The 27,634-nt window shown below is 40.5% G+C and overlaps 1 protein-coding gene across 2 annotated transcripts in view; it reads right to left on the bottom strand.

Annotated features, from left to right (window-relative positions):
* mapk14a (mitogen-activated protein kinase 14a) overlaps window positions 1-27,147 on the bottom strand; it is a 30,945-nt gene extending 3,798 nt beyond the window's left edge. Inside the window, exons 1-10 of one of the 2 annotated variants that reach the window (XM_061840360.1) lie at window positions 26,720-27,147; window positions 24,789-24,918; window positions 20,013-20,071; window positions 12,022-12,133; window positions 11,890-11,919; window positions 10,925-10,972; window positions 10,707-10,821; window positions 8,266-8,337; window positions 5,096-5,175; window positions 600-678 (exon numbers count right to left, since the gene is read on the bottom strand). In XM_061840360.1, the coding sequence (XP_061696344.1) occupies window positions 600-678; window positions 5,096-5,175; window positions 8,266-8,337; window positions 10,707-10,821; window positions 10,925-10,972; window positions 11,890-11,919; window positions 12,022-12,133; window positions 20,013-20,071; window positions 24,789-24,918; window positions 26,720-26,838 (844 nt within the window). In that variant the 5' untranslated portion in view covers window positions 26,839-27,147. Of the gene's footprint in view, window positions 1-599; window positions 679-3,527; window positions 3,608-5,095; window positions 5,176-8,265; window positions 8,338-10,706; window positions 10,822-10,924; window positions 10,973-11,889; window positions 11,920-12,021; window positions 12,134-20,012; window positions 20,072-24,788; window positions 24,919-26,719 lie in introns of both variants that reach the window. The other variant, XM_061840369.1, reaches the window with a different exon arrangement.
* Window positions 27,148-27,634: the final 487 nt, after the last annotated feature.

The raw sequence follows: 27,634 nt of genomic DNA, 5'->3' as shown, positions 1-27,634 counted from the left end.
TTCTCTGTAAATGGCGCATCTCAGTGATTTTTAACGGTATGTTTTTTTAAACCATACCTGTTAGCGACGCACTAGCGTTAACGCAGCGCTAGTGTGTTTCTGCTGTGTTACAGCTATGTCTCAGTGATTTAGACGTTTTTCAAACCGGCTCTGTTAGTGCTGTGCTACCGTGTTTTGTACTGGGTAGCGGCCGCTGCTGTTTTTTTTTTTTAACTAGTATGTTTTTTTTGGTCTTTTTTTTTTTAAACTAGGCCTGTTTGTACTTTCGTGTTGTTGCTATATTGAGATAAGGTATTAAAGCTTTGAATACTCTTTCTGTGTACCGTCTTTCTTTGTAAATATCTCGTGTTTCAACGTGAGCACTTGTGGCTTTTACACAGGGGCGGCTTATGTATGTACCAAATGGTATTTCCTTTACAAATGTACTGGGTGAGGTTTATAATCCGGTGTGCTCTGTAGGCCAGAAATTACAGCAAGTATTCTTTGTGTGTGCACATTATAGCTATATTACAATATACAGTATTTTGTTTTCCCCTCATGACATGCTCTTTAACTTTTTCAATCACTCAGTTTAGAAGTTTTGTACTACAGCCAATTACCTTGCGGATTGGCGCCAATAAACACGTCAGCAAAATTCCTCTTAGGCATGTGGGGCAAGGAGCTGATGTAGGACCGGGCCTAGGAACAGTACAAAACATTCAGTCAAAACATTTCACAAGCAGCAACACGTTTGACACATTCACTGTACGCACATCCCTTCATGCTCTACCTATTCACTCATTTCGATTTACTTTCGATTTAGGCAATTCATCCACATTTAGGAGCTCTTTTTTTAATTTTTATTTAGAAATCGCGACAACATGTGTGCAAGCAGTCACTGTTAACAACTTTACAACTTTTCTGACACTTAGGACGAATACTGTATTGAGCAAAAAGCACCCACCAACTTTAAAACCTGCTACGAAACTGATAAATATGCATGTCTCATAAGGCTACTGATATGGACCAGTCTAGACGGGCAGTTTGATGGCTCATCTTGAGATATTGTTGAACATTCAAACTGTTAATGATTTGGGTTTACATATACAGATACATCTTTTTCCATATTTGAGAAGAAAAAAATAATTTTGTATTTATGAGGATATTGAAGAACGTTACTAATAGAGGAAAACAGAGAACTTACAAAAGCTTTAAAAAATAAGGGATCTTTTTTTCACACTGAAATTTTTATTTTTGTGGGTGAAATAACCAACTTGTCATATGGCCCAGCCCTGAGCTGCACTGTGACATATGGCATATTAATGTCACAAAAAAGGTGGATTTGGGAATTTTGGTGGATAGCAACTAAATTGATTAATGTGAGTGCAGGCAACCAACTACGGTAAAAGATAGTTCGAATATGTATATTAGGTATGCTTGACAAAACAACAAAGCCAGACATTGATTGTTATAATAGCGGCATCACAGCATATCAGAACAATCCTCCAAAGCAAAGAAAATGTGCCCCGGCATAAGGATGTCAGCAGCAATCGAATTGGACTACGTGTAAGACCTGTGAGGTGATGCGTCTGCATCACTGTGTCAGCCCCCATAATAGATATTTTTCTAACTAGATTATATAATGAAATGCTTAAGTAATATATAATGTATGCTTGTAACTTTTAGACTAATGAGATCCAGTACAAGAGCTTTATCAAATATTCTGCATTTACAAACGCTAGTAACGTTCAGTTTCCACAGGCGGCGAGAGAGCGCAATTTAATTAATATATATTGTTGTTTTTAAATTTTGCACTGCTGGCATTATGGAGTCAGTGATGGTGCAGTGGTACACACGCCTGCCTTTGGTGCGAGCAGCGTGGGATCGATTCCCGCTCAGCGATGGTGTCGATATCTGCCCTTGGACTGACTGGCGACCAGTTTTGGGCATAGTCCGCCTTTCGCCTGAAGCTAGCTGGGTTAGGCTCCAGCTTTCCCGCAACCCTTGTGAGGTTAAGCGGCTTGGATAATGACATGACATGACTGCTTGCATTACACTAAGAGCTGTGTCCAATGTTTTGGTTATAATATGGTAGCCATAGTAGCTACACGAGAATCAAAAATATTATGTTGCAAGCCAAAATGACCAGTTTAATTACATATCATTATTTAAGTATTTTAAAAAGTTTGTGATTTTTGGGGAGTTTAAAAAAGGTTCAAAAGTTTCAATTACAAATTCACATTTTTCAGAATTAAAAAAAATGTAATGATGTACCCTTGCCCATTCGTAGTTCACCATTTGTGGCCCTGCATAATTGTGGATTTTCCCCTCCAAGTTTTTTTTTTTTTTTCCTATTTTCACGATTGTGGAGGTCTTAAATTCTCTTCTAAATAGATGAGGTGCCACATTAGACATGGGGCTTTGCATTGAGTTCTGAGTTCCAACATTTGCAAACCTTGTTGTGTGACTTGTCCAACAAAGTGCACTTAAACACATTGGTTACATGTTAGCACGTGTTTCAACATTTTTTCCAAGTTACCATACGATGGTGCTCACGAGGCAGTGAGGAAACAAGTGCATTTCACATCTATCGGCAGAAGGTCATATGCCTGTGTAGGCAGGTCATTACTGACGATGTTTTACACACTCACCGTGTCATAACGAAACGAAAATGATCACACCACAGCAATCAGAATAGCATAGGTATAACTCAAATAGTTGACACAAAACGTGCACTTTGTGGTATGTAAATAGTGTTTAAAGTGCATGTTTTCTGTCAATTATTTCATCTTTTATTTGTCATTTACTAGTTATGCTATTCTGTTAGTTTCGATTTGACACAACATCGTCAGTAATGACCTGCCTACACAGGCAGTGTGTGGAACAATGTAAGCTTCTTCTGTTTACAGATGTGAAATGCAATTCTTCCTCAACGCCCTGTGCGTTGCTATCCATTTTGGAGAAAATGTAAAACATTTTAAGTGTATATTACGGTTCCTAAAATGCGGTGCATATCATACGTAGGTATATTAATACTGCATCCATCATTCATGGATTTTCTTCATTCACGGGGGTGTAAGGAATGTAGCCCCCCGAGAATAACAGGGAACACTGTGTTAGAAAAAAGCCATAATTTAAGTCAATGCTTAAAGAAAGGAAAAAATTTAACAGGTGAATTAAAACGTTGCAACTTTTTTTCCTGTTACATGTCTTTACTTCCGGGGAAACGATTTCTCAAAAGAAAAAAAAAAATGAAAAAAGGGCCATTACCATCAAAAAAATATCCGACTTTTAATCTGAAATAAAATGGGACTTTAATTCCTTCCAGGATTTTAATCGGCCCAAAACCAAGGTAAGGAGGAATAACTGGTTTATCATAGCTGCGTTACTGATGTGCTGATCCCCATATATCAATTACGCAATATATATATATATATATATTTTTTTTTTACATGATATGATATAAAGAAAAAATGGTATTGCTGCTAACTATTTTGCAGAACCCAAAGCTACAGCTCATGACCCCAAATCTGAGAACCACTGCTCACCTCGTGGCTGGGCATCCTGTTTATTAGTGACGCCGGCGGTGTTCCAGTCAACCGCATTATCTGCTGAAGCTGGTTTATGTCTACAAAACTGTTGTCAAGGGGAGTATAGCGACAGGGGCAGAGTTGGTTAGGGAGGCCTCTTCTCAATGTAATGGTTTCTACACTGAGAAGCTTACTCCACGCTCGGAAGCCAAAAGTACTTAATGGAAGCAGTTCCAAGAGGAAAGACAAGTCAGTGCGTGTGTGAATAAAGCCAGCATCCATCACTTGCAAACATACTCTGGCTGTGTTGGGAATCATCAATCATTCCTGAATCACTAAATAGTATAGAGTTGTCTATAAAGTGCAGTCATACGTGAAACGAAAAAATAGCTTAGGACCACGACTCATATCATTACTGTTGCAAATTTGCAAAATATTGGATCAGCATCAGACGGTGGTGACCTACCATAATAAACATTGAAGACGTACAAAAACTAGGTAGGCCGTCAATTTTTTTGCACCACAATACAAGCAGTCAGGACTTGATTTCGAGTAGCAACTGAAACTGAGTCTAATCTGATACCTCGCCAATGTATTAAGGTTCCATATATCTGAGCACACAGAAAATACATTTATATACTTATTTAGAAATGTGTTTTTGTTAAATGTAGTTGCTTGCTTAATTCTCGACTTTTCTCATCAACAAACAGCACTTGTGATTAATAGGTCAAATGTAACAGACGTCCGCTATATACAAAATAATTTACATTTGTTAGCATCCAATTTGAACCGTAAGTTGTTTAAATGTGTCACTCTCAGTCACATTTAAATTTTCCAACTCTGATGTTTGGCCACATTGTAAATGAAATCAGGCTTTGCAGACTTCATATTTATTATTTATATTGTCTACATTATTATTTTTAGTATTTCTATTATTATATATATTACTTATATTTATATTTTATGCTTGCCCTGTCCTGAAGCCGTTAGAAATGTTTCCACACCTCACTCAGCGCCTCTTTATCTTTTAACAGGTTGCAGACGTGCATGTGTGCTTGTAGCCTTTCTCCGGACATTAACACTTTAAGCGCAAAGACGCTGTACACTACAGAGGCCACACCAAGAGTTCTGCATTAAGTCAATTTTGTTTAACAAAACAAAAAAAAAAAAAAAAAAAAAAAAATATATATATATATATGTCGGCTGCTCAATTGAAAATTCCAACAAACTGCAGCATCTAACATAAATTATGACTATGTATTGTTTTAAGATGGGAATATTTTATAAATTTAATACAAGCAAAGGACTCTGCCCATCTGGGTTGTGATGTGCTGCGCTCTTCTAGTGACTATTGCTTGTTCTTTACTCTTCAAAATCCGTTGACAGCACAACTGTATATATAATATTGTAACATCGTTTCACATTGAAAAAAAACAGTACAAAATGGCTCAATATATATATGCTAGTAAGCGATTCCCAACAGCCCATCACGTTTTGATTACGCAAGGCAATCATGCGGTCAGTGGGGTAGCACGCACGGACAAAGTGTCGCCGAGGCTTGACGAGGCATGACGTCGGCAACTCACAGACTCTGAAGAAATTTTCATCAAGAGTTCAGGCCCCGGTGTTCCAACCAGCAGCATGATTAGCTTCAACTGATCAATATCTATCGGCAAGTGTTAAAGGAAGACGCTGACAGACAGGACAGTGGGACGACGGGGCCCGCCCGGGAGTCTTCACCCTCCTCGCCATGTCCGCCGCCATGCCGCGACTCTACAAATGTGTCAACAGACAGCAGACAAATCGCATCTGGAAGTCTAACTAGAGAAATGGAAACAGGAGGAGGAAGAACTGGATGAGATAGAGGAGGAGGAGATGAACAAGGTGGAGGATGAAGCCAAGAAGAAGGTGGTGAAGGAGGAAGACAGAAAAAGGGGGGAGCGGAGGAATAAGATGTGAAAACAATGGTGCATGGTGAAGGCACAGCGCTATCGGCTGCCAAAAGGTGCTAAAAATAGCGGCATGAATGGGTGGTGTACGATAAAGAGAAGTTGGTGAAACAGATGCTGAAACAGGTGATTGAGAGAGTGGAGAAGAGGAAAAGGAGGAAGAAGGGAGGGAAGGAATGAAATAAAATAGGAAGGGTGGCGAAGGATGAGGAGAGAGGGAGGAAAAGGACAGGAACGGAAAGGAGGAAAATTGGCAGAGGAGGACAAGGAGGAGGCAGAATAAAAAATAGATGAGGTAGAGGACATGAGTAAGAAGAAGGGGTGCAGGGGGAAAAGAAGGTAAAGGAGTAGTAGGGGATGAATCAGGTTAGGAAAGCAGAGGAGAGAAGGCAAAAGAGGATGCAGGACGAAGGAGAATGACAAGGAAAGCATGAGGGTGCAAAAGGTGGAGGAGGATGAGAACAAAGGATAAAGAAAGGTGAAGGAGGAAGGGCGGAGGGAAAAGAAGGACATGGAAGAAGGGGAGCGAGAACAAAAAAATAAATAAGTAAGAGGCAAATATCCTGAGGGGTCTTTACAGCTCAGCAGTTAGTGTCAAAGCTGTCATGAAAAGAAGCAGCCCAGCTGAGACGGGTCTCGCGGCAAGATGAGCAGGGCTAGGCAATCGCTGGCGCGGGGACCTTACGGAAGGAACTTTCTCAACTGGTGGACCGCAACAAAGCGTTTATTTCAGATCCCGGGCTGGTGGAGCATTTACAAAAAGGCAAAGCATAACTATGACACCGGCTTTTGAAAATGTGCATGCTCATGGTTGGGGGTCGATCGATGTGTATTCCTGTACAACGCTAGATGAAAATAGACTAACTTAAATTTATTCATGGTTAGTCCATCCTTAAAATGGGCTAGTTTAAAAAAAAAAAAGTTTCAAATGTTTTTTGATATCATGAGAAAATACAAAGCCCAGAGAGGGGATTTTTTTTTTTTTTTTTAACTATTTTGTTCGTAGCTCAGTTGTTAGAGCACTGGTTTGGTAAACCAGGGGTTGTAGGTTCGTACCCCACTGGGGCCTCCACTCCCTAAGAAAGGTTGCGTCGGGAAGGGCATCCGGCGTAAAAATTGTGCCAAATGTGCGTTCATCTGAGATGACACGCTGTGGCGACCCCGAAAGGGACAAGCCGAAAGGAAAAGAAGACTCAATAAACATTAAAATCAAAGAAGGTCAGAATGAGCCCGAGTTTAAGTTTGACATATATGGAGTTTATGATTAAACGCAAAAGGCAATAAAAGGCACAAAATCGGAAAATGAGCAGCTCAGATTTCCATGTTTATGATAAAAAGTAATTATTTAGGGGCTTTAAGCGAGCTGGTTTGAGCTGCTTCTAAGCAACAAATACGGCATTCCAATCAGAGCAGAGCTTATTTAGTCATTCATTTAGTCACCCCTTCCTTGTGCTGTCACCTTATCATAGTGGAGGGTTTAGTTTCAATAATGTCTTGTAAAATTATATAAATAAATGACCTGTTTAGTCAGCCAATGCTTGCTGCAGAAAAACGCCATATTCACAGTGAAAAATTTTACAGCTACAAGTTCAGTCACTATCTTTATTGCATACAGAGCTATGAAATTGAAGGGCCGTGGAAGTGTTTGATTTTACGTTTTTGTATTTATTTACATCATTTCAATAAAAAAACACTTTTAAAGTTGTTCAGTACATAAGTGTTTCACTTTCCCACCTAATTTAGGGTTAGAAGCGATGTGATATGTTAACGTGGCCTCTAAAAAAAAATCATTTCAAAATTGTCTATTGAGGAGACATGGTGGCACGAGTTATTAGCGCCTTAGCCTCACAGTTCTAGGGACCAGGTTTCAAATCCCGCCCCTCCCCCCTGTGTGGAGTTTGCGTGTTCTCCCCATGCTTGTGCCGGTTATCTCCCACATCCCAAAAACATGCATTCATCGGAGACTCTAAATTGCCCCGAAGTGTAATTGTCAGTGCGAATGGTTGTTTGTTTCTGTGTGCCCTGCAATTGGCTGGCAACGAGTTCAAGGTGGACCCCACTTGCTGCCCGGAGATGGCTGCAATAGGGTCCAGGCACTTCAATGACCCTTGTGAAGATAAGAGTCTCTGAAAATGGATGGATGGATGGGTGTCAATACTACCTTGTATTTTTTTTAGTGTATTTTTACTTCTTACTGAGTCAATATTTGAGCATTTAAATCAAAGCGGACTTGGATCAAATTGTTCACTAAAGAATTGAAAGTGAATCAAATCAAATTGTGAGGTTCTTAAAATTGCTCACCCCGACTGCTTGATGTTTTTTTTTTTTCTCCACAAAACGCCCATTTTTGGTCAAACGTCCCAATGTTCTACTGCTGTTTACCAAAGAATGGTCAAAGGGAGAATCACATTACTTTTTCTCGGTGAGAAGAAAGTATATATATATGTCTTTGTGAAGATTCAGTGTTTTTATAGTACAGCACATATGGGTTTTGAAAAATCAGTTAGGCTGCTCTGAAAACAGCTGGCAGCATACGAGTTAAATTTCCGTCCCACCAGTTGAGACCGCCCAGTGTCGAGCACATTAAGTGGAGCACACAGGTGAAACATCGAAGTGGAGGGAACGTGGCATGAAGTGAAGTGAGAAAATGTGCGCCGAAATAATCATCAATACCTCAGGCTGCCTCACGTGTGGAAGGGAAAGTGTCAAAGGATAAGAAGAGCACAAAGAAGTTCTTTTACAAAACAATGAGCGACACGCAGCCCACTGCGCCACCACCTAGAGGGGCACTCTCATGTGAAGGATACGATCCGTTCCTGGGAACAAAGTTCTTCCTGTGAGAAGTTCTGCCATGATGCAGCCCACCGACCAAATATCCACTGCAACACACACAAGGAGAAGTCAATCAGACAAATTGATCACCATGTTATTCTGCCCAAATTTTTATAACATTCTGATAAAGCCATTGTTGTTAAGTTCCTTCGTGTGATGTCATTCTTTATCTTTTATGAATTTTGAAAGAAGAGACCTGAGATTTTAAAAAAAAATATTAAGTGGTCAACATCACATCGGCTACATCCACACTGACAAATCCACATAGGATACCCAATGGGAATTTGTTGTTGAAGCCAATCTTTTTATTCATTCATTCACATTACAAATGCAACTTCTTAGGGGAGCAGAATGTGTCTGTGAAGTTGACACATGCGCGCAATACACAATGTCATGTGACGGAGTGTGTTCACCAAAGTAAATATGGCCCCTTGTGTAGGCCTCAGACCTGATGAATTTGTGGCAATTTCAAGGATTTTGTGCATCCAGAAGTGAAATTTTCTTATACTTATCAGTTATAAAGCATCTTCTTTTCACCAGTTACTGCATTTGGGTCCTTCGTCCGCAATTGCTTTTCACTGCTTTGTTGAACAACGGTGACGTTTGTTGCCTTTTGATAATGAATAAACTGGATGACCACGACCCTAAGCATCCAGACTGGACTCCCATGAGATACACATTTGATTTATAGCCATATACGACAGAGGCCAGAGTCTGAATTGTACGTTCACATTGAAATAAACTATTAATAATAATTGCTTTAAAAATCTGTCACATAGGGGCAAAAGAAAGGCAATTGGGGATATGCATGACAACAAATTACGCATTTTCGGTAGAAACATTAGACTAGGGGTGCCCAGACTTTTTTACCCCAAGATCTATCTCAGACCAATGATGAAATAGAATGACCAAGTCACAAAGATCTACGCACTACAAAAATGCAAAACATTTATTTTTAAGTATATTGAGGATTCTTTGTGTGTAAATGTATTTTTGTGTGCCTTGCATAACTGCAAGAGCCAATATTGCACAACACAACATAGAAAACAATTAACTTCAAACATTTTCACTAAACGCCCTACGTATGAAAATGCAGACCTGGGCTGTGTCACTCACGTCAGTGGATTCGTCCAACGGCAGTGAGAAACACTCACAATCTCCGATGTCCTTCCACACATCAGCCATGGCTTCAAGGCGCTGTGTAACTGTACTCCTTTACAGCTGCAGAGATTTTATTGAAGATAATTCTTCCGCCTTATTTTTAAAAGATAGTCTTGGAAGGACTTCTTGCTATTAACGATGACGTGACGAACCCGGAAACGATGCTTTGGCCGGTGGCGGCTTTCGCTATCAAACTATATTGTGTGAAAAGTGACTGCTGTGCGGCCAGTGGGATTTTAGTTCGTTGACGTTTCTCATTCTCAGCTTGCTTTTCGTATTTTCGGTGTCATATTTTCCATAAACAGTTTGAAAATGCCGCTCCACATTTCACTCCACTGGCAGATGAGGCAAACGCACTTCGAAAATGACATTGTTAAAAAGTTGGCCGCCTCCTATTCCGTATGAAAGTGATACGTTTTTGTCTTCTTTACTGCAGCATTCATACTCATGTTTGTTAAGATTTCTTAAGTGAGCGCTTCAAAAGGGGGGAACTCACTGACAGCGTGTTTTCCTGGACTGTCGTTGTTTACACATGCGAGGTGAGCTAAAGCAAAAAAAAAAAAAAAAAAACCCTAAAAAAAAAAAAAATATATATATATATATATATATATATATATATATATATATTTTTTTTTTATTTTTTTTTTTGCTGCCGTCACGAAGCTGGGGTCACTCACGGGGGGATGGAGAAAGAATCAAACCATGAGAACATTGATCCTCCTGACAGTAATAAATTCTGTTTGTTTGTTTTGTTATTGGTTGGGTTTTATAATTTCCTAAAACCCAAAATCATGGTATGTGCACCACACCATGACAATATAGGCTTTTTATTGTATTTGTATGTCATTTTTATGGACAGCAGTTTGTCATAGCTGTGATTGTTTTTCTAAGGCCTCTAAAGACCAAGGTGAGGTGAATGTGTTTGTACATATTTGGGACATCGTGAATGGCTCATTAAACCAGATGAGAATATTTTGATTCCTTCACTGATGGTTGGTTAACTCAATTATAATAGTAATACATCTTTTATGGTAACTTTATGGAATTACAGTAGACACGTGCAGGCTTATACTTAAAAGTGTTTGATGCTGTCATTATTATCGCTATGCATTTGCCTAGCAAACGAAAGATGGCCTGCAACCTCGACCCAGATGCGGAAGTGCCGCATGCTGAGTTTGTAGACCCTTCAGTGTGAACGTTGCCATGATACAAGAGTATCGATACTAAATAATCCTCAATTTTGACGCCGCCCTACCTGTCATGTTGTAATGCATCCAGTTCAACATGATCTCTGGGGCACGGTACCAGCGTGTCGCCACGTAGCCGGTCATCTCGTCGTTGGTGTGCCGCGCCAAGCCAAAGTCCAAAATCTGATGGCCAGGTCAGTGGTTGATCAAAAGGGAGTTAAGTTTGCTTAATACCATACAAAATCCTTTTTTGCTTCATGTAGATGATTGCAGAACGTTAACTCACTTTGAGCTCACAATCTTCATTCACTGCCAGGTTGCTGGGTTTCAGATCCTGCCAACAGACATTTATGGAAAATTTTGTTAGTTGTGTGCAAGACACTGGCCACAATTGTTTTTTTTATTTACAACAAGAATTCTTATGATAGTCAATTTTTATAAGTTATTAGTTGATGGGCGGGGAGATTCATCAATAGTGAATTCAAGTTAATTTGTAAAGGCGCCTCCCCCTCACTTATATTAATTTCTTGCACTGGCAAACAAGCTGCAATAAGTGCATTTCTAGTCTAAAAAAGCTTAGCAACTTTATCAACCACCTCTAAGCGACCACTTTTCAAAAAAGCAATATAACTTTAAATCCCGTAGAGAAACTGACAAGGTGAGTGGAATCATTTTTATATTGTTTTGTCTATGTCAAGAATGGATCCCAGTGGAACAATGACAACAATAATGTGCCCGTTTAAACTTTGCAAAAATAGCCATTTTTCCACATGTTGAAAACTTTGCACCGCAGGTGTTGTCCTTCCAGGTCACACATGCTTTGCAAAGTTATAAACTTGACAGGTTATTTTATGTCAGAAAAATTGCTGAAGATTTTCAGTGTCAATTTATCAAATATCGTTTTGTCTACATGAATTTACTTCCCCCAAAGTGAGACCAGGTATTTTCACAATTTCTGTTGAGCTTTTAAAAAAGGAAAAAAAAAACTTAAGGTTATCTGGGCTCAGGGGGAAAAGGAAATTAAAAAAAAAGTTTCTAAATATTGAAACTTTTTTTTTTTTTTTAAATAAAGGGGAGTGTTATCTTAAGGGCATGTGGCCACGTCCTTTTTCTACCCCAGAGACGAACGTTACATATTCGCTCCTCTCGCTGTTTACAAGCCACCTACGACAGGACTGCTCCATTAACCTTTACACAGATTTATCCACATCGTGAATCTGGGGCAAATGGACATCACAGCATTGCACTTACTCTGTGTATGATGTCTGCTGAGTGAATGTACTAAGGAGACAATATTGAGAAAAGATGTGCATTAATATGGGTTTAATTCACTGCGGCCTGTTTCAAAATGCACAAGGGCAGAAAAGTCCAAAGAAAACTCACCTTCAACCCCCTGAGGATCTGATATATGAGGAACTGCACGTGGTCGTCGGTCAGCTTTTGACATTTTACGATGTTGTTGAGGTCTGCACCCATTAAATGAGTAACAAGGTACCTGTTGATTCATGACAGATTTAAAGAATTGACTAAAATGCCCTAAACTGGTTTGGCCTCTTAAATGAGCATCATGCTTTGAGGGTGTTTTTCTGCACATGACGACAGGACGACTGCACTGTATTAAGGAAAGGATGACCGCAGCCATGTAATGTGAGATTTTGGGGAACAACCTCTTCCCCTCTGTCAGAGCATTGAAGACCCCCCTCGTGGCTGGGTCTTTCATCATGACAATGACCTGAAGCACACAGCCAGGAAAACCAAGGAGTGGCTCCGTAATAGGGATCGCAAATGGTTAAAATTAATCGGTTATAACTGGTTTTCGATTGTTTAAAACCGAAACCGTAATCGGAGTTTCAAAATCGGTTAAAATTTCCAATAATTTCTTCCGGTTCCGGTATTCCACATTGTGCTATTTTTTCAATATCACTTCCACTTTTTTCAAGAATGTTAACATTAAAACATTTTTACAAAAAAAAAGAACAAAAATTTAACTTACACGAGTGCGTTGTTGAAAGCCACATTCAACAAGCTTGTTTGTCAATATTGTATACAAACTACCCTATTACCATCGATGGTGTAGCGCCAGAGAAAAGGAGTCGGAGGCGGAGTGTCGGACACAGGAAGAAAACTTGTTTTATTGGCAGACATCAAAACACTACTCGCATAACGGCGGGAACTCTGTGAACTCGTCACTCCGGAAGAGCAACAACAAAAACAGTCCGTGCGGAACCCCCCACCCCAACTCGAGGTCCTGCGGGTGAATTATGTAAACACCACAATGGTACAGATATTAAAACCGGTTAATCGTTTTTTTTTGCTACAGGTGTTCGGTTAAAACCGATTATGAAAGTAAGCGTTTTTTTTTATCCCTACTCCGTAACAATCATATCAAGGTTCTGGCGTGGTCTAGCCAGTCTCCAGACCTAAACCCAAGAGAAAATCTTTGCAGGGACCTGAAACTGTGTTTCTCAGCGGCAGCCCAGAAACCTGACTGATCTAGAGAAGATCTGTGTGGAGGAGTGGGCCAAAATCCCTCCTGCAGTGTGTGCAAACCTGGTGAACAACTACAGGAATTAATTAATTAATTGTAATTTCAAACAAAGGCTACTGTACTAAATATTAACATTGGTTTTCTCAGGTGTTCAAATACTTATTTGCAGCTGTATCACACAAATTGTTAAAAAAAAAAAAAAAAAATCATACACTGTGATTTCTGGATTTTTCTTTTTAGATTATCTCTCTCACAATGGACATGCACCAACGATGAACATTTCAGACCCCTCCATGATTTCTAAGTGGGAGAACTTGCAATATAGCAGGGTGTTCAAATACCCATTTTCTTCACTGTATGTTCACATAGTTTTAATATGGCTCACACGCAGCCAACAAAATGTTATGTAGTTTAGCAGACTAGCACTAACAGTTGTTTGCAAACAATTGGACAATACTTTTGAAAGATATTTAGTATGAGGTACACGTGCATAAACAGTAAAAGAACATCTCATTTAAATGGATGCATGGCTCCATCTTGTGATCAGATCGATGATTGATAATCCCAATGAAATGTAAAGGTAAAAACACATTGGACGTGTCTCCATCCATCCATTTTCTTAGCCGCTTATCCTCACGAGGGTCGCAGGGAGTGCTGGAGCCTATCCCAGCCGTCAACGGGCAGGAGGCGGGGTACACCGTGAACTGGTTGCCAGCCAATTCCAGGGCACACAAAGACAGACAACAGCCCCACTCACAATCACACCGAAGGGCAATTTAGAGTGTCCAATTAATGTTGCATGTTTTTGGGATGTGGGAGGAAGCCGGCGTGGCCGTTGAAAACTCCACACAGGCGGGGCTAGGAAACAAACTCAGTCCTCAGAACTGTGAGGCCAACACTCTAACCAGTTGCGCCACCGTGCCGCCCATATTAGATGCATAGAAAATATTGTAGGTTACAAGAACTCAGTGACATTAAATATAAAAATGGCACATGAATACAATAAAAGGCATGTGTTCACAGCAGCACAACGCAGCAAACTTGAACCACCTTGGAAAATTAGGACACAAATAGAAGCCTCCCACTCCTATAGGAAGAAAAGTTCTTGCAACTGATACCGAGAAGCCTTGCCACAGAATTCTGCCTCTGCAGGCTATTTTTAGACTGCACACAGAAAGACGATTTGACTGTATACAGAGCCCGTACAAGCTCGCGGACAATCTTTTTGAAAGAGGCACTCCGGTTTCCCTCCACATCCCAAAAAAATACATTAATTGGAGACTCTAAATTGCCCCTAGGAGTGATTGTGAGTGTGACTGTTGTCTGTCTCCATGTGGCCTGCGGCCGATTATCAGGGCCAATATTTGGCAGTTTAGCGTATATCAGGGTTTTCTTCATCCAACGGCCAATAATTAAATACTGGGGCTCTCATCCACTCATAGCGAGCCCCTCTATGTGACTTCCCTCTCCAGCAATGCCTTGCCCACAGCACACTTTATTGATTACCCGTGCACAGCCACTGCACGGGTAACAGCCGATAAACACACAATCCACATCTGCCATTTTGAAAAGATCACACAGCAGATATAAAGCACTTCAATTGATAAATATAATGCAGAATGGGCCTTTTGCATTCCAAGCCATCCAGTGTTTGTCTTTCAGGTCGTGCGACATTACACGAGTCAAATATCCGGTTCATTCAGCATTGTGTGCTATTGTTCCATGCAGTTTATCCTTCCTTCTATATTTGCTGTTGTATGGTTTAAAGATGTTACGATGGTCCATTGTGCAGCATTTGGGTGTACAAATAATTCAGGCACTGGCAAGAGTGTTTTGGTCTTTCCAAGTGAAAAAGGAATACGTAGCCAGTCGGAGAAAGAAAGACTATCAACAGGGGAATAAACGTGATCAGCTTTGGGTGCATCGCGGGCATTCCAAACTCTTGTGCTGATCACTTCAAATCGGCATGCTTTGAGAGAGACTTAGTGGAAAAGATTGGTTACAGGGGAAGAAGCTGCAACCCGCTCCGGTGCCAACTATTTTTGCTACAGCCATCGGGACCTCAATTGCTGGAAGAGAACCAACTCTTGCAAGCGCCACAATGCCGCGGCGCAGAGGTGAGCATTTCCTTGTATGTATCTACAACTATCATGATGACTATGCACTGAGGAATAGGAAAAAAAGACACACGCAGTACTTTTCAGTACTGTCATACGTACTTCTACTGATAGGAAAAACCAGACACAGCAAAGACTCAAGCAAGGGGCACGCAATATATTGGAACACGTCATCCTATGTACAAGCTTGTGACGTGTCATTGAAACATATATGAAGATAAAATGTCTAGTAGTGCTCAAAAATAATTTTAAGACGTGACTGGATTTAAAAAAAAAAACAAAAACAAACACAAAAAAAAAAACGTGCTTTTGACATGGACCCAGCGGCCAGTTTTCCTGTTGTACAGCTGCTGCTTGGCTGCTCATTGTCATCACTGTCAGGTTCCAACCTCGTGATTTGTTCAAACGTACGGTTTGATGATGCCAAGTTTGGTTGGGTGCTCCTGTACACCGAAATCCGCCTCCTCCTTATATTCCAACACGTTGCTGAAGTGTACCATGCTGCGTTTCTCAATAGCAATGTCCTTTCTGGTAGCCCTTGCAGTGGATAGAGTAACCACACCTGCTGTCTTGAGCTCCGGGTTTCTCAGATGAAGTCTCATGCGTCATAAAGAAAAATTTTTTTTTTGCCAAAACAATGGTTGAAAACTTACTGGAAGTTACTTAATGTATTACATAACATTATAAACAATGAAAAGACAAACTTTAACTGACCCCAGAAGGTCTTTGTCATGTGACCTTTCGAGACACGTTTTTCACGTCCTGTTTGTGAATTGTCAACACAGGAGGGGGTATGTCAATGGTGGTGCGGCTGGCTTTGTAAAGAGTGAGAAAGAGTCCTTTTCAAATCTGCGGGAGAGGATATTCAAGTCATCAGATAGGCCTTTACTGTTCTTTCCCAAGGATGGACCTTCCCAACCTGTCAATGAGTCGTACAATAATAGCCAATCAGATAACCGCATTGTCTTAAACCCTGCCTTGACACGCCCCTCTCGCCGTATTGTCCCACAAGCAATGCTGGTTGTCAGTAGCACGCTTGGAAAAGTTAATGTTACAAAGAAAACGGTTCACAGATGCGCTTGGACGTACAATTCTCATGAAAGATATCCTGCGAGGTTACAAGGGGCCCGGTTGATTCATTTTCCAAAGCCTAAAACACGGTTGACGAAGTGTCTACGATGGATTAAGGCTCGCGTAAGAGGGCACGTACAACTAAGTGTGGACAATGTCAACAAACACAAGGGTGTATGTTCGAAGGTAAGTGAGGGAAAAGTATCTTCTCTGAGTTTGATTGAATTATTATCAGTGCTTTATACATTGCAGGAGAACTTTCACTTTGTTAGCATATCACTGACCTGCTGAATGAAGTCTGTCATGTTTTATGCCGACGAGTCGGGTTAGGGATACGTAAATGCGTGATGTCACGCAAGAGAAATGAATACACCCATTCACTTATAAAGACGACAATGATATTCCTTGTGATCTTTCCAAGTAAAAAGTGCTCACCCTGCTTTACATGCACAGTACGATTCCACTATTTGATCTTGTTGGATTTCAATATGAAGTTTGTGAGGCGTCAAACTTTTTTTGCATCGATCGCCAACGTTTTACTGTAACTCTGACATTGCGTCCTGCTCCGTCCAAAATCTTAATTCCGTGTACATATCGTTGCGTGAAATAGTTGAGAACTCTCTGTAGAACTCTCTTGGAGAAGTCTGATGCATTTGGCAAAAAACATACCCCAATATTATCTGGAATACCCGATAGAGAATCGACTTCAAATGTTCAGTTCAATCGCCATTTTCGAAGCTCGGGGGACATGGGTAATGGGGGCCGAGCTCAAGATCGCCATCGGAAAGTTCCATTGTAATGCTCGGCAAAACGAGTCGTCAACACTAGATTGATTTTCCACTTTTTCCGCAAGATTTTTCTTGTTAATGTTGGTTCCTTTTTTCAGATGGCCTGATTGTACTGGGCTCTGTCCCCCCACTTCAATAGGTGTCCTCTTTCGCCTGGAGAAGTTGGCCAAGTCTGATGGTGAACCAGAGCTTGTTGTTACTGAACATGCTAATTGTCTTTGTTAGTATACACCGTCAGAAGGCCATCGATAAAAATAGTTTGGTTTCCAGTAACAAGAGTGGGAAAAAAAAAAGAGTAGGTAGTTAATGGGTAGGAATTTTTTCTTTTTGGAAAGATCCATTCCATGATATTCTGCAAATATTTTGGCCCATATACTACCAATAAATATATTCAGTGTGTTAATGTAGCTTAGGTTTTAGCTATACATTATATAAATGTTTATTTCTTCACATTTTCAACATCCCAATAATGATTTAAAATCATTGATGTGCATACTTGGACAACATATGTAGCTTTTTTTTTGGATACTGAACTTGGGAATGAGGCGCTGGTTCGGTCAACCTCTTCTAGGACTTTTTTAAAGGGAATGGAAGGACCGCAATTCACCGTTTTACTAATATTAGACAGTTTTTATGCTGAATACGAATCTTAAATCCGTTATGAAGGAAACATTTTTATTTTTTGCTTATCTGCAACAAATGATCGCACATTGCTGGATTTGCCGGAAAAAGACGGAAATGGAAACAGCCGATCAGGGTCGTGACCGAGGACGTTGTCACAACAACATTGATCCCGTAGGAATAAAGTTTTGTTTTGGCTTGTCCCGTTAGGGGTTGCCACAGCGTGACATTTCAGATGAACACTCATATTTGTTTGGCACAGTTTTTACGCCGGATCCTGTAGGAATACACTGTAAGAATGCAGATGAATTTTCCGATAAAAGGCATTTTTCGAGTGCTGAACATTATTCTGAAGGGTGCCACAAAGACGGTGAAGAATATAAACTTTATGAAGGCGTTAAAGGTTATCAATTTGAGCCAGTTAGACAGCACACACGTTCGAATTCAGACAAAGTAGCTGGCGATGAAGAAGTAGACACAGCAGTCAGACCCATCGTGGAAGATATGCCTCGTGTTGGAAGTATCGACTGGGAAGCGTTTGTGAAGTTCTTGTTTGGTTTGGTTAGTCATAAACGCATATATATCAAAGGCTTCGATATTCCGAATGTATATACGAAGTTTTGTGTCTTGTTTTGAAATGATGCAAACGCTGTATATTTAGTGATTTGGTACGCGACAATTGCGGCAACTACTTTGCGTGTAAAATGCTTATTATGGCACCAAAACACACAGAAGCCAATGACAGTCCAAGTTGGTATATTTTCACAAATAAGTAATACTACAGTGTGTCAGTGTGTCATCTCCGATGAATGCTCATATTTGCTTGGCACAGTTTTAATAATAATAATAAAATAAAATAAAAATAATAATAAATTGTTTTTACGGATTGGTTTTAGCTTACAATCACTGAGGAATTCTTGACACGAAAGGGTTTTTCTTTGGCGTGAAAAAAAAAGACTCCCAGCTCATCGTTGTTCCAAAACAGCCCATTCCAGATTTTGCGACATCAGAGGTCTGACAACGAAATGAGTTGTTTTGCAGGCAAAAGAAACTAGGTCAAAGTTGGCGGACTTTAAATCATAAACATTTATATTTTTTGGTAAAGACATCGAACAGGATATGCATTTTATGGAACAGTTGAACATATATTTTCGTCTAGATAAGATCATTTGCGTTAGAAATTAGACATTCCATACACTTTAAAAAGGCAGTTGTTTTCCAGATCACCGTTTTTTTAAAAGGGAAGGAAAAGCCTTGACTTTTCCTTGGCAGCTGCCATCAGAGTGACAAATGCATCCATTTTGGGCTGTTCAGCAGTGGCATTTTTCCTCACTGAAAAATCACTACCCTAAGATCCACATCAAACTGTAATAAAGTAAGTTTATTTCGGCTTGTCCCGTTAGGGGTCGCCACAGCGAAACGCTCATATTTATAATGTCTCACCACAATATTCACACTGTATGCCACCGTGCGTTTGCCCCAGTCACAGTGCTTTTATCTCAGACAGCATATGATCTCCAAATTCTTCTCCAATTTGTTTGAATGTATTCTGGAGTGTTAAAGAAGGGCTCACCTTTCTCAACTTATTTTTCACGATGTATTCGCCATTTAAAATAAGCGAGAAAGCAAACGGCACGCTGTCCGCCATGATAGCCGATAGCGTGAGGCAGACGGCCAGAAAATCACTTCATCATTGGTTAATATTTGAGACAGGACCCAGGTTACTTCCCTTGCCTAGACTACGCAATTTTACTTGCTTTTGAATATTTACGGTCGGTCGGGTTACAGGAAACCTAAGTATTTATATGGATGGTTTAACAGAAGCTGATGTAGGATGTAATAGTGTCCGTATAGTCATACAACGTTTGAAAGACGCTGCAGTCTGTGCAGTCTAAACAGTCGAAGTTCCGTCTTTGCTTCATTGAGTCACGGTTTTCACCACAGACTTCCCCCATTTACGTTTTGTGCTTGCATGTTGATATTAAATGAATGTAAAAGAAAGCAATCACCAGCCCATTTGTAAAGTGTGCATGTGACTTTGTCTTCTCTTCTTTTCGTAACATAAAAAAAAAAAACTCAAGATGTTTTTTTATATGGTAGTACAAAAATAAAGTATGGGTATTGACGAAACTATGTTAGAGACACCATTATAATACTTAGAAACTCTTAAACTGTACAACGAAAATTGTCTCTTTTATGCACATATGCTAATGAGGCGGCACCAGCAGTGAAAGTTGGTATCAACACACGTGACTTGAGTTTAAATCAAGATGAATTAATTTGACTTACACATCTGTGAACTCCTTCAAAGAAGTGGCAGGGCTGAAAACATCCAAGAGGCCAATCACCTGCAAACAAAGGTGTCCAATCAAATCAACACCAAGACAAAGATTCAGACATTCCGGTCATTTCATTGTGAAGGCAATGACTCGACTGCAGTTGTTCTGGTTGTCTGACGCTGAGATCACACAAAAAGCACATTCAACCCCAACATTGGCCCATTTAATGTCACAACCAATTTCCTAGATTTGGAACGACAACATTTCCTGCAGTGTAAAATAATTCACGACCAAAAATTGGGCCCTACGATGTCCAAAATAAATGCATACCATGTTTGATCTTTTGGAAATCTTCTGTGTAGTGTGACATATGAGTGAAAGGGCACATGAACGTCGACCAATAATACTGGAAATTACACCTAGCACATTGCCTCCCTGGCTCACTGTGGCAAATATTGCATTTTGTTGCAATTTTTCACTCCTAGACGCTAATGTTTACCAAAGGTTGAGAGCATGTTTCGACAGACCGACGACAATGATGTGCAAACAATAGTGGTGGCACAAGCTGGCTACATAAAGTTATGTTGCCAGCCTGTTGCAAGTACGTGAACATACCTCAAGCCCTCCTTGAACAAACATCATAACATCTCTCAAGCACTCCATGACAACAGCACATATGTTTTCCTTCATATTGTTGTTGTTTTTCCCAACGCACATTGCCACAATCCATTGTTGTTGTTGTGACTATGGCAACAAGTATATCAAGTGATGATGTTTTGACCATGTTTTCTGGTCTTGCCTCCATGATGGTGTTTTATTTATCAAGATAAAGCCCAGTGATCATAAAATGCGGGACATGGTGATATCTGAGAGTGCTGCCAGCAGCTGACCAAGGTACGGTAAGATTTGATGGCAGCAGCGTGACATACAGAAGCAGAAATAAGTGTCACAATTTTTCCTCACTAAATATACAGTGAAGAAAATAAGTATTTCAACACCCTGCTCTATTGCAGGTTCTCCTACTTAGAAATCATGGAGGAGTCTGAAATTTTCATCGTGGGTGCATGTCCATCGCGAGAGAGATAATCTAAAAAGAAAAATCCAGAAATCACAATGTGTGAACGATTTAGTTGTGTGATACAGATGCAAATCAGTATTTGAACGCTAGTCTGTCAGGTAGAATTCTGACCCTCAAAGACCTGTTAGTCCGCCTTTAAAAGTCCACCTCCACTCTATGTATTATCCTGAATCAGATGCAACTGGGTGAGGTTGTTAGCTGCATAAAGGGTTCTGTCCACCCCATATAATCAGTAAGACTCAAACTTGTAACATGGCCAAGACCAAAGAGCTGTCCAAAGACATCAGAGACAAAATTGTAAAACTCCACACGGCTGGAAAGTGCTACGGAGAAATTGCCAAGCAGCTTGGTGAAAAAAGGTCCACTGTTGGAGCAATCAGTAGAAAATGAGAGAAGCAAAACGTGACAGTCAATCTCAATCAGAGTGCAAGTTATCACCTCGTGGGGTCTCAATGATCCTTAGAAAAGTGAGGAATCAGCCCAGGACTACACGACAGGACTTGGTCAATTACCTGAAAAGAGCTCCAAGGTGACTGTTGGTAATACACTAAGACGTCCTGGTTTGAAATCACGCATGGCACGGCAGGTTCCCCTCCTTAAATCAGAACATGTCAAAGACCGTCTTAAGTTTGCCAATGACCATTTGGATGATACAGAGGAGTCATGGGAGAAGGTTTTGTGGTCAGATGAGAACAAAATGGAACTTTTTGGTCATAATTCCACTAACCATGTTTGGAGGAAGACAAATGATGAGTTCCATCCCAAGAACACCATCCCTACTGTGAAGCATGGGGGTGGTAGCATCATGCTTTGGGGGTGTTTTTCTGCACATGGGACAGGATGACAGCGGCCATGTGTTGTGAGATTTTGACCACAGTTGCTCACAGTGGTCAAAGAGGGTGCTCACGGGCTTTGTGTGTTTCCTCAGACATGTCAAAAATTAGAGGGAACATTGATATAGAGACATTCTTGAGAGAAATCTGCTGCCATCTGTGAGCATGATGAAAATGAAACGAGGGTGGACATTTTATCAACAAGATGTTCCATACCATACTGTTAAGCTAAGCTAAACTCTCCATTGGTTTCGAAGAAAAAAAATGAAGCTGCTAGAATAGCCCAACCAATCACTGGACTTAAATTCAATCAAAAAAATCGAGGGAAAGAACTGATACTCAAGGTCTATAAAAGAAGAAGCTTTAAGAAGGCTGTTTGTGTGGAGGAATGGACTAAAATTACAACAGAGAATGCATGCGACTAGTTTCTCCATACGGGAGGCATCTTGAAGCCGTCATTGCACCAAAGGCTTTTGTATTGAGGTCAGTGGTCCCCTACTTTTAAAATTATTTTGTTCCGGAAATCATTTTGTAATGTGAATTTTTTGTCAGTAGAAGCGTTTTTTTGTTTTGTTTTTTTTTACATGTAAATAGCTTAATCCGTTCCAAGCCCCCGACCCCCCACCTCCCACCAAAAACAAGCATTCAAAGTACATAATGTAAAGAATAATAAAAGTTATGTTCCTTTACCTTTCGGCGACTATGCGAAGAGAAGCGTGAGTAACACGCAAAAAGAATCGTGTGGGACGAAGGAGGAGGCAAACATTTGACAGCCGAGAGAAAAAGCATACGTAAAAATGTACGCACACACACAACTCAATTCCATTCACGTTTTTTTGAAGCCCATGGTGAATAAAAATGAATGAACTTGCAAAAAACGAACTAAAAACTCATCAAAAAGTTGTGCTTTTACAATGTGTGCTAGCTTGTGACAGCATGTGAAACTGTGTGATTCTGGGACGCTTGAGTGTCCAAAGGAAATGAAAAGCATCATGGGTAAAGATTGGCGCCTCTCCTAGCCAATGGGATGCCAGAAAGATGCTCCGGTGAAAGCCAATGGGAGAGCAGCCTGATCGCACCACACTCACCAAGACATGCGATGTTTATGTTCGGTGGAATTGGGGGGCTGCAAATCCAGCGCCTTATTTTTCCCCCTTTCATATCCTTAATTTTCCTTCTTAACCAAAGGCAATATTTTTCCCCGAAGCCTTTCGGAACCTGGATTTTTCATTACTAAAGACGTTCTTAAGTAGAGGTACCACTGTATTAAACAAACATGATTTGACTCAATGAAAAAAAAAAGACTGAAAATTAGCCGGGGCCTGCAAGCATGATCAAAGGATGATCACCAATTTTAACGTGGAAATTTTATTAATTGTATTATGAATGAAATATATCTAGTACATCTATAAATAAATGCTATTCTGTTTTCAAAATTCACACAATATGATTGTGCATTATTTAGGTGCATACCTTTACACCAAAAAATTACAAATTCAAATACAAATTCAACAAAGTAAACTACTAAATTGAATTCAGATTTGCATCATGGCATGCAAGCATGCTTTCATAGCGTGTATAATGTATCCATTAAAAAATGTTTTAATTTCTTGTTTTCATAAATCATTGAAACGCATGAATTTGGCAATTATTAACGTCATGTGTCATTATCAGTGAATAATAGAGAAATTTTTTACAAGTAACTGCTTCTGAACTCTCACCTCGTTATTGATTACCCTGTCTGTAACTGGAGTTGATTGTTGGCCTTGGGTTGACATATTAATGTACCAGCTATAGAAAAGTTCGTTTTCATTGCTTTCAGTCGTTTGACGTGTTTTTGTCGTTTCGCATGAAGTTCCAATGGTTTGGAACCTCTTGATCTATAGTCAATCGTATCCTGACCCCATGTGCACAATGCTTCACCGGGTCGACCAACTTTGCGAATGAAGTCGCTTAACAGAGTGGTGATTTCCTTCTTTCCAACAGTATCGATGATTTCTCATTCCATCCAATCCCATCGGAACTTATTTTTGACATATCGATCAATTTCTTTCACTCGAGAGGCATCTTTTCCTCTCGAGCACCGCCATCGTCTTCACTTGAAATCGGTCCCATGATCTGCCTCGTATACAACAAGCGTTTCGATTGGTCAGGAGGAACAGATTCGACCAATCAACAGACATGTATCTAATCTTCCACCTCGCTTGCAAAAGTCGGACCGGAAAATGAACGGGTGTGGATTCTGGCACACGTTATGGTCGAAATATTGCATAAAAACGGAGAATATATATATATATATATATATATATATATATATTTTTTTTTTTTTTAATCAATGCAATTTAATAAGACAGAATTCCACCTATAAATGGAAAAATCACGACTGATTAAATAAATATCAGTTGGCGTGTTCAATATTGGCTCACTGTGCCATTTCACATTACACGCAATTTGAGATCTGAGCTTATTTGTTCTACTTTCTTTGTATGTATGGATTACTTGGGTTGTTCCCAACATTTGGTGAAATTTTCATGTCAATAGCACCTTTGGAAATGTATTCAGTTAAAAAAAATTTGTGAAGTGTCAAATACTTATTTCAGCCGCTGTAGCCATTTGTCTTTAATTTTGATCTTGGCATTAGAAGTTTTATTTCTCATCCAAGCAGTCGTCATCAGTTCATGCAGCACGGTTTTGATACAAACTCATATCAGTTAGATACCAAACAAGCTTTTTCTTCTAATCCAAGCATTTTTTGCCCAGCATTAACAAGCATGAACTTCCACTGAAATAACTGAGTCAATAATTCGTCGAAATCCTTGAACCTCACGGCCTTCCAAAATACAAAACACGAGGGGAAACAAAACAGCAGACTCACATTTTCATGTTTCATGTGCTTCAGCAAGCGCAACTCCCTGTAGGTGCGCTTGGCATGGATGATGGACTGAAAGGGTCTGGACAGCTTCTTCACTGCTAATTTCAAGCCGCTCTTCACGTCGTAAGCGGAGCTGCGGGAAAACAAACATTTACGAACAGCCATTTAAAAATTCTTGCTGAAAGAAGGAGCAGTGTGTGTGTGTGTGTGGTTGGAAGGAGGGGAACATCAGCAGAAAATATTCAAAATGTCACCACTTCCCCAAATGAACACACCAGATGGAAAAGAGACATACCACACGACTGGAGCACGGGTTTAACAAACATGAGAATAGACTGTTTTCGACCACGTGTTTTCGACCATCTGGGGCACCTGGCCACGTTGGATGGGTTCACTCTTATGACACGCCGTTCACTCTATTGCCTTTGGGGCTCATTAGATGTGGTTTCAAGAAACCGTTACGACAAGAAGTGTGCTTTCATCGACTGGTCACTGGTTCTTGATCACAGCTGGCAGTCGAAAGAAAGACGCTTTACAAACGCCCACTTTCGTTTGAGCAACCGGTAACATAGCAGTGCGCCCCCATTCATACGCCTTTCTGAAATGATTCCTGCTTGGTTACGGTTTGTTTACGCGAATTCACCAAACCAAAATGGTGCCTGCGTTCTAAATCCAGAGGTGTGCGACGTCAGTCGAAAACCGTCTATAATGCAGCAAGTACAGTACCTAAAATTACTTGAAGTGTGGAAAAAAAAAAAAAATTCATTGTTCTATTTTAAATATCACGCTGAAACAGTAGTTAGAACATTTGGCTTGCAGTTTTGAGGTTCTACGTTTAAATCCCAGCTCTGGCCTTCTTGTGTAGAGTTTGCATGGTCTTCCTGTGGCTGTGTGGGTTTTTTTTTTTTTTCTCTCACATTGGACCAATTTGTGAATTTCACTGAAGATATCAAGTTGGCGGCACGGTGGCTCAGTTGGTAAACCGTTGGCCTCACAGTTCTGAAGACCCGGGTTCAATCGCGGCCCCGCCTGTGTGGAGTTTGCATGTTCTCCCCGTGCCTGCATGGGTTTCCTCCGGGCACTCCGGTTTCCTCCCACATCCCAAAAACATGCAACATTAATTGGACACTCTAAATTGTCCCTAGGTGCGATTGTGAGTGCGTCTGTTTGTCTCAATGTGCCCTGCGATTGGCTGGCGACCAGTTCAGGGTGTACCCCGCCTCCTGCCCGTTGACGGCTGGGATAGGCTCCAGCACTCCTGTGACCCTTGTGAGGATAAGCGGCAAAGAAAATGGATGGATGGACTTCAAGTTGTCTTGGTTTGAGTGTGACTATGAGTGGCAATGCATGTTTGTCTTTACGAATCCCGACATCGCTTTTTCCATGGTGTACGCAGCCTGTCGCCCAAAGTCAACTGGAAAAGGCTCCAGTTTCCCTGCAACTCAGTTGAGGACAAGCACTACAGAAACTGATGGAGGGCTTCTACAAAAAACACAAGTTAAAGCTACCAATGTCAACATGGAGTTAACAATCATCCCGATTTAAATAAAGTTTTTTTTTTTAAATATTTTGTTGCAATAACATGAAATCCTCTTGAATGCACATTTTCAATGCATTCTAAGCACTTTGGTCCGCTTTATCGCGAGCATCACGGCATCCAGACGTCAACTACGTAATGCAAACTTAATCCATTAGCAGCGCAACAACATTCAAACGTACAATACACAATGTGAAACGACCATATGTGACCGCTTCGCATTTCCAAATTGGTTAACTCGTCCAAAAACAAGTTTGAGGGTATGCTAGCGAGCTTTAGCATGGCAAGCGTAGGCCTCGTTGAAATGAATGGGCGGGGGGGGGGGGGGGGAGCTCCAACTGTGTGATTCAGTAAAAAAGAAAAAAAAAAAAAAAAAAAAACAAGTGCAGTTGTTTACCAAACGGATCCGTAGGCACCGGAGCCGACCGGAGACAGGTTCTGGTAGCGTTCCGGGACTTCCCATATGGCTTTGTTGACCTCCTGTAGGTAAAACTTGGGTCTCTCTTTCTGCGACATTGCTGCCGACCACCGACTATCGACTCGACGGAAACTCTCTTGGTCTGCAGCCGGACTTCAACTTGCCCAAAAGTTACAAAAACCACAAAAGAAACGGGCTCTTCCTTCCCCTCGCGTTGTGGGACAACTTTCAACTTCAGCTTGTCGTCTTGCGAAAGGTTGCAAAATCCCCGTTTGATTGCACGCACGAAGTCTTTTAAAGGGGTTGCTTTCGACGCCCCGGGTGGAAGGCAGGCAACTCCGCTTGCGACACGGCGTCAAACCTCGCGAGACTAGCCCGAGCGCGACCCAAACGAGCACTGCCTTCACGTTTTTGCGCCAGTAATGGCTTGATTTACGGGTTTGACGTGTTTCGTGGCCATGCTCGTAACTTGAATCACTCTTATCTCGTCAACTTTCTCAATTAAAATTAATGGAAAAGCCGTAGCAAAAACATGGTGTATTGTGTCTTTAATTAGGATATATATTTTTTCTCTCCTCAAGAGTGAAAGATTTTAGTAACAGCGTTGTTCACATCAGAGCATAATAGTACTGAATAAAATGTCTTTGATAAAAATGATTCTCAATACTAAAAAAAAAATATATTAAAAAAAGGTTATCTGAAACAATTTTCATGTTTTTTTTTCAACACACAAGTGGCTATTCAAGAAAGCAGGACAAGAAGAAAAAAAATTCACAGATGCTCAAGAAATATTTGGGATTTAAATAGTTACTACGTAACTTTCACTATAAATTTAGTTCATGACAAGTGTATGTTTCTGTATTTTGTGCATTGATTATTTGAAATTTCATCCAG

This window comes from Syngnathoides biaculeatus, chromosome 2 (genome assembly GCF_019802595.1).
Source record: "Syngnathoides biaculeatus isolate LvHL_M chromosome 2, ASM1980259v1, whole genome shotgun sequence".
Lineage (NCBI taxonomy): Eukaryota > Metazoa > Chordata > Actinopteri > Syngnathiformes > Syngnathidae > Syngnathoides > Syngnathoides biaculeatus.
Note: the sequence above shows the minus strand (reverse complement) of the source record. Positions and strands in the feature narration are given on the sequence as shown.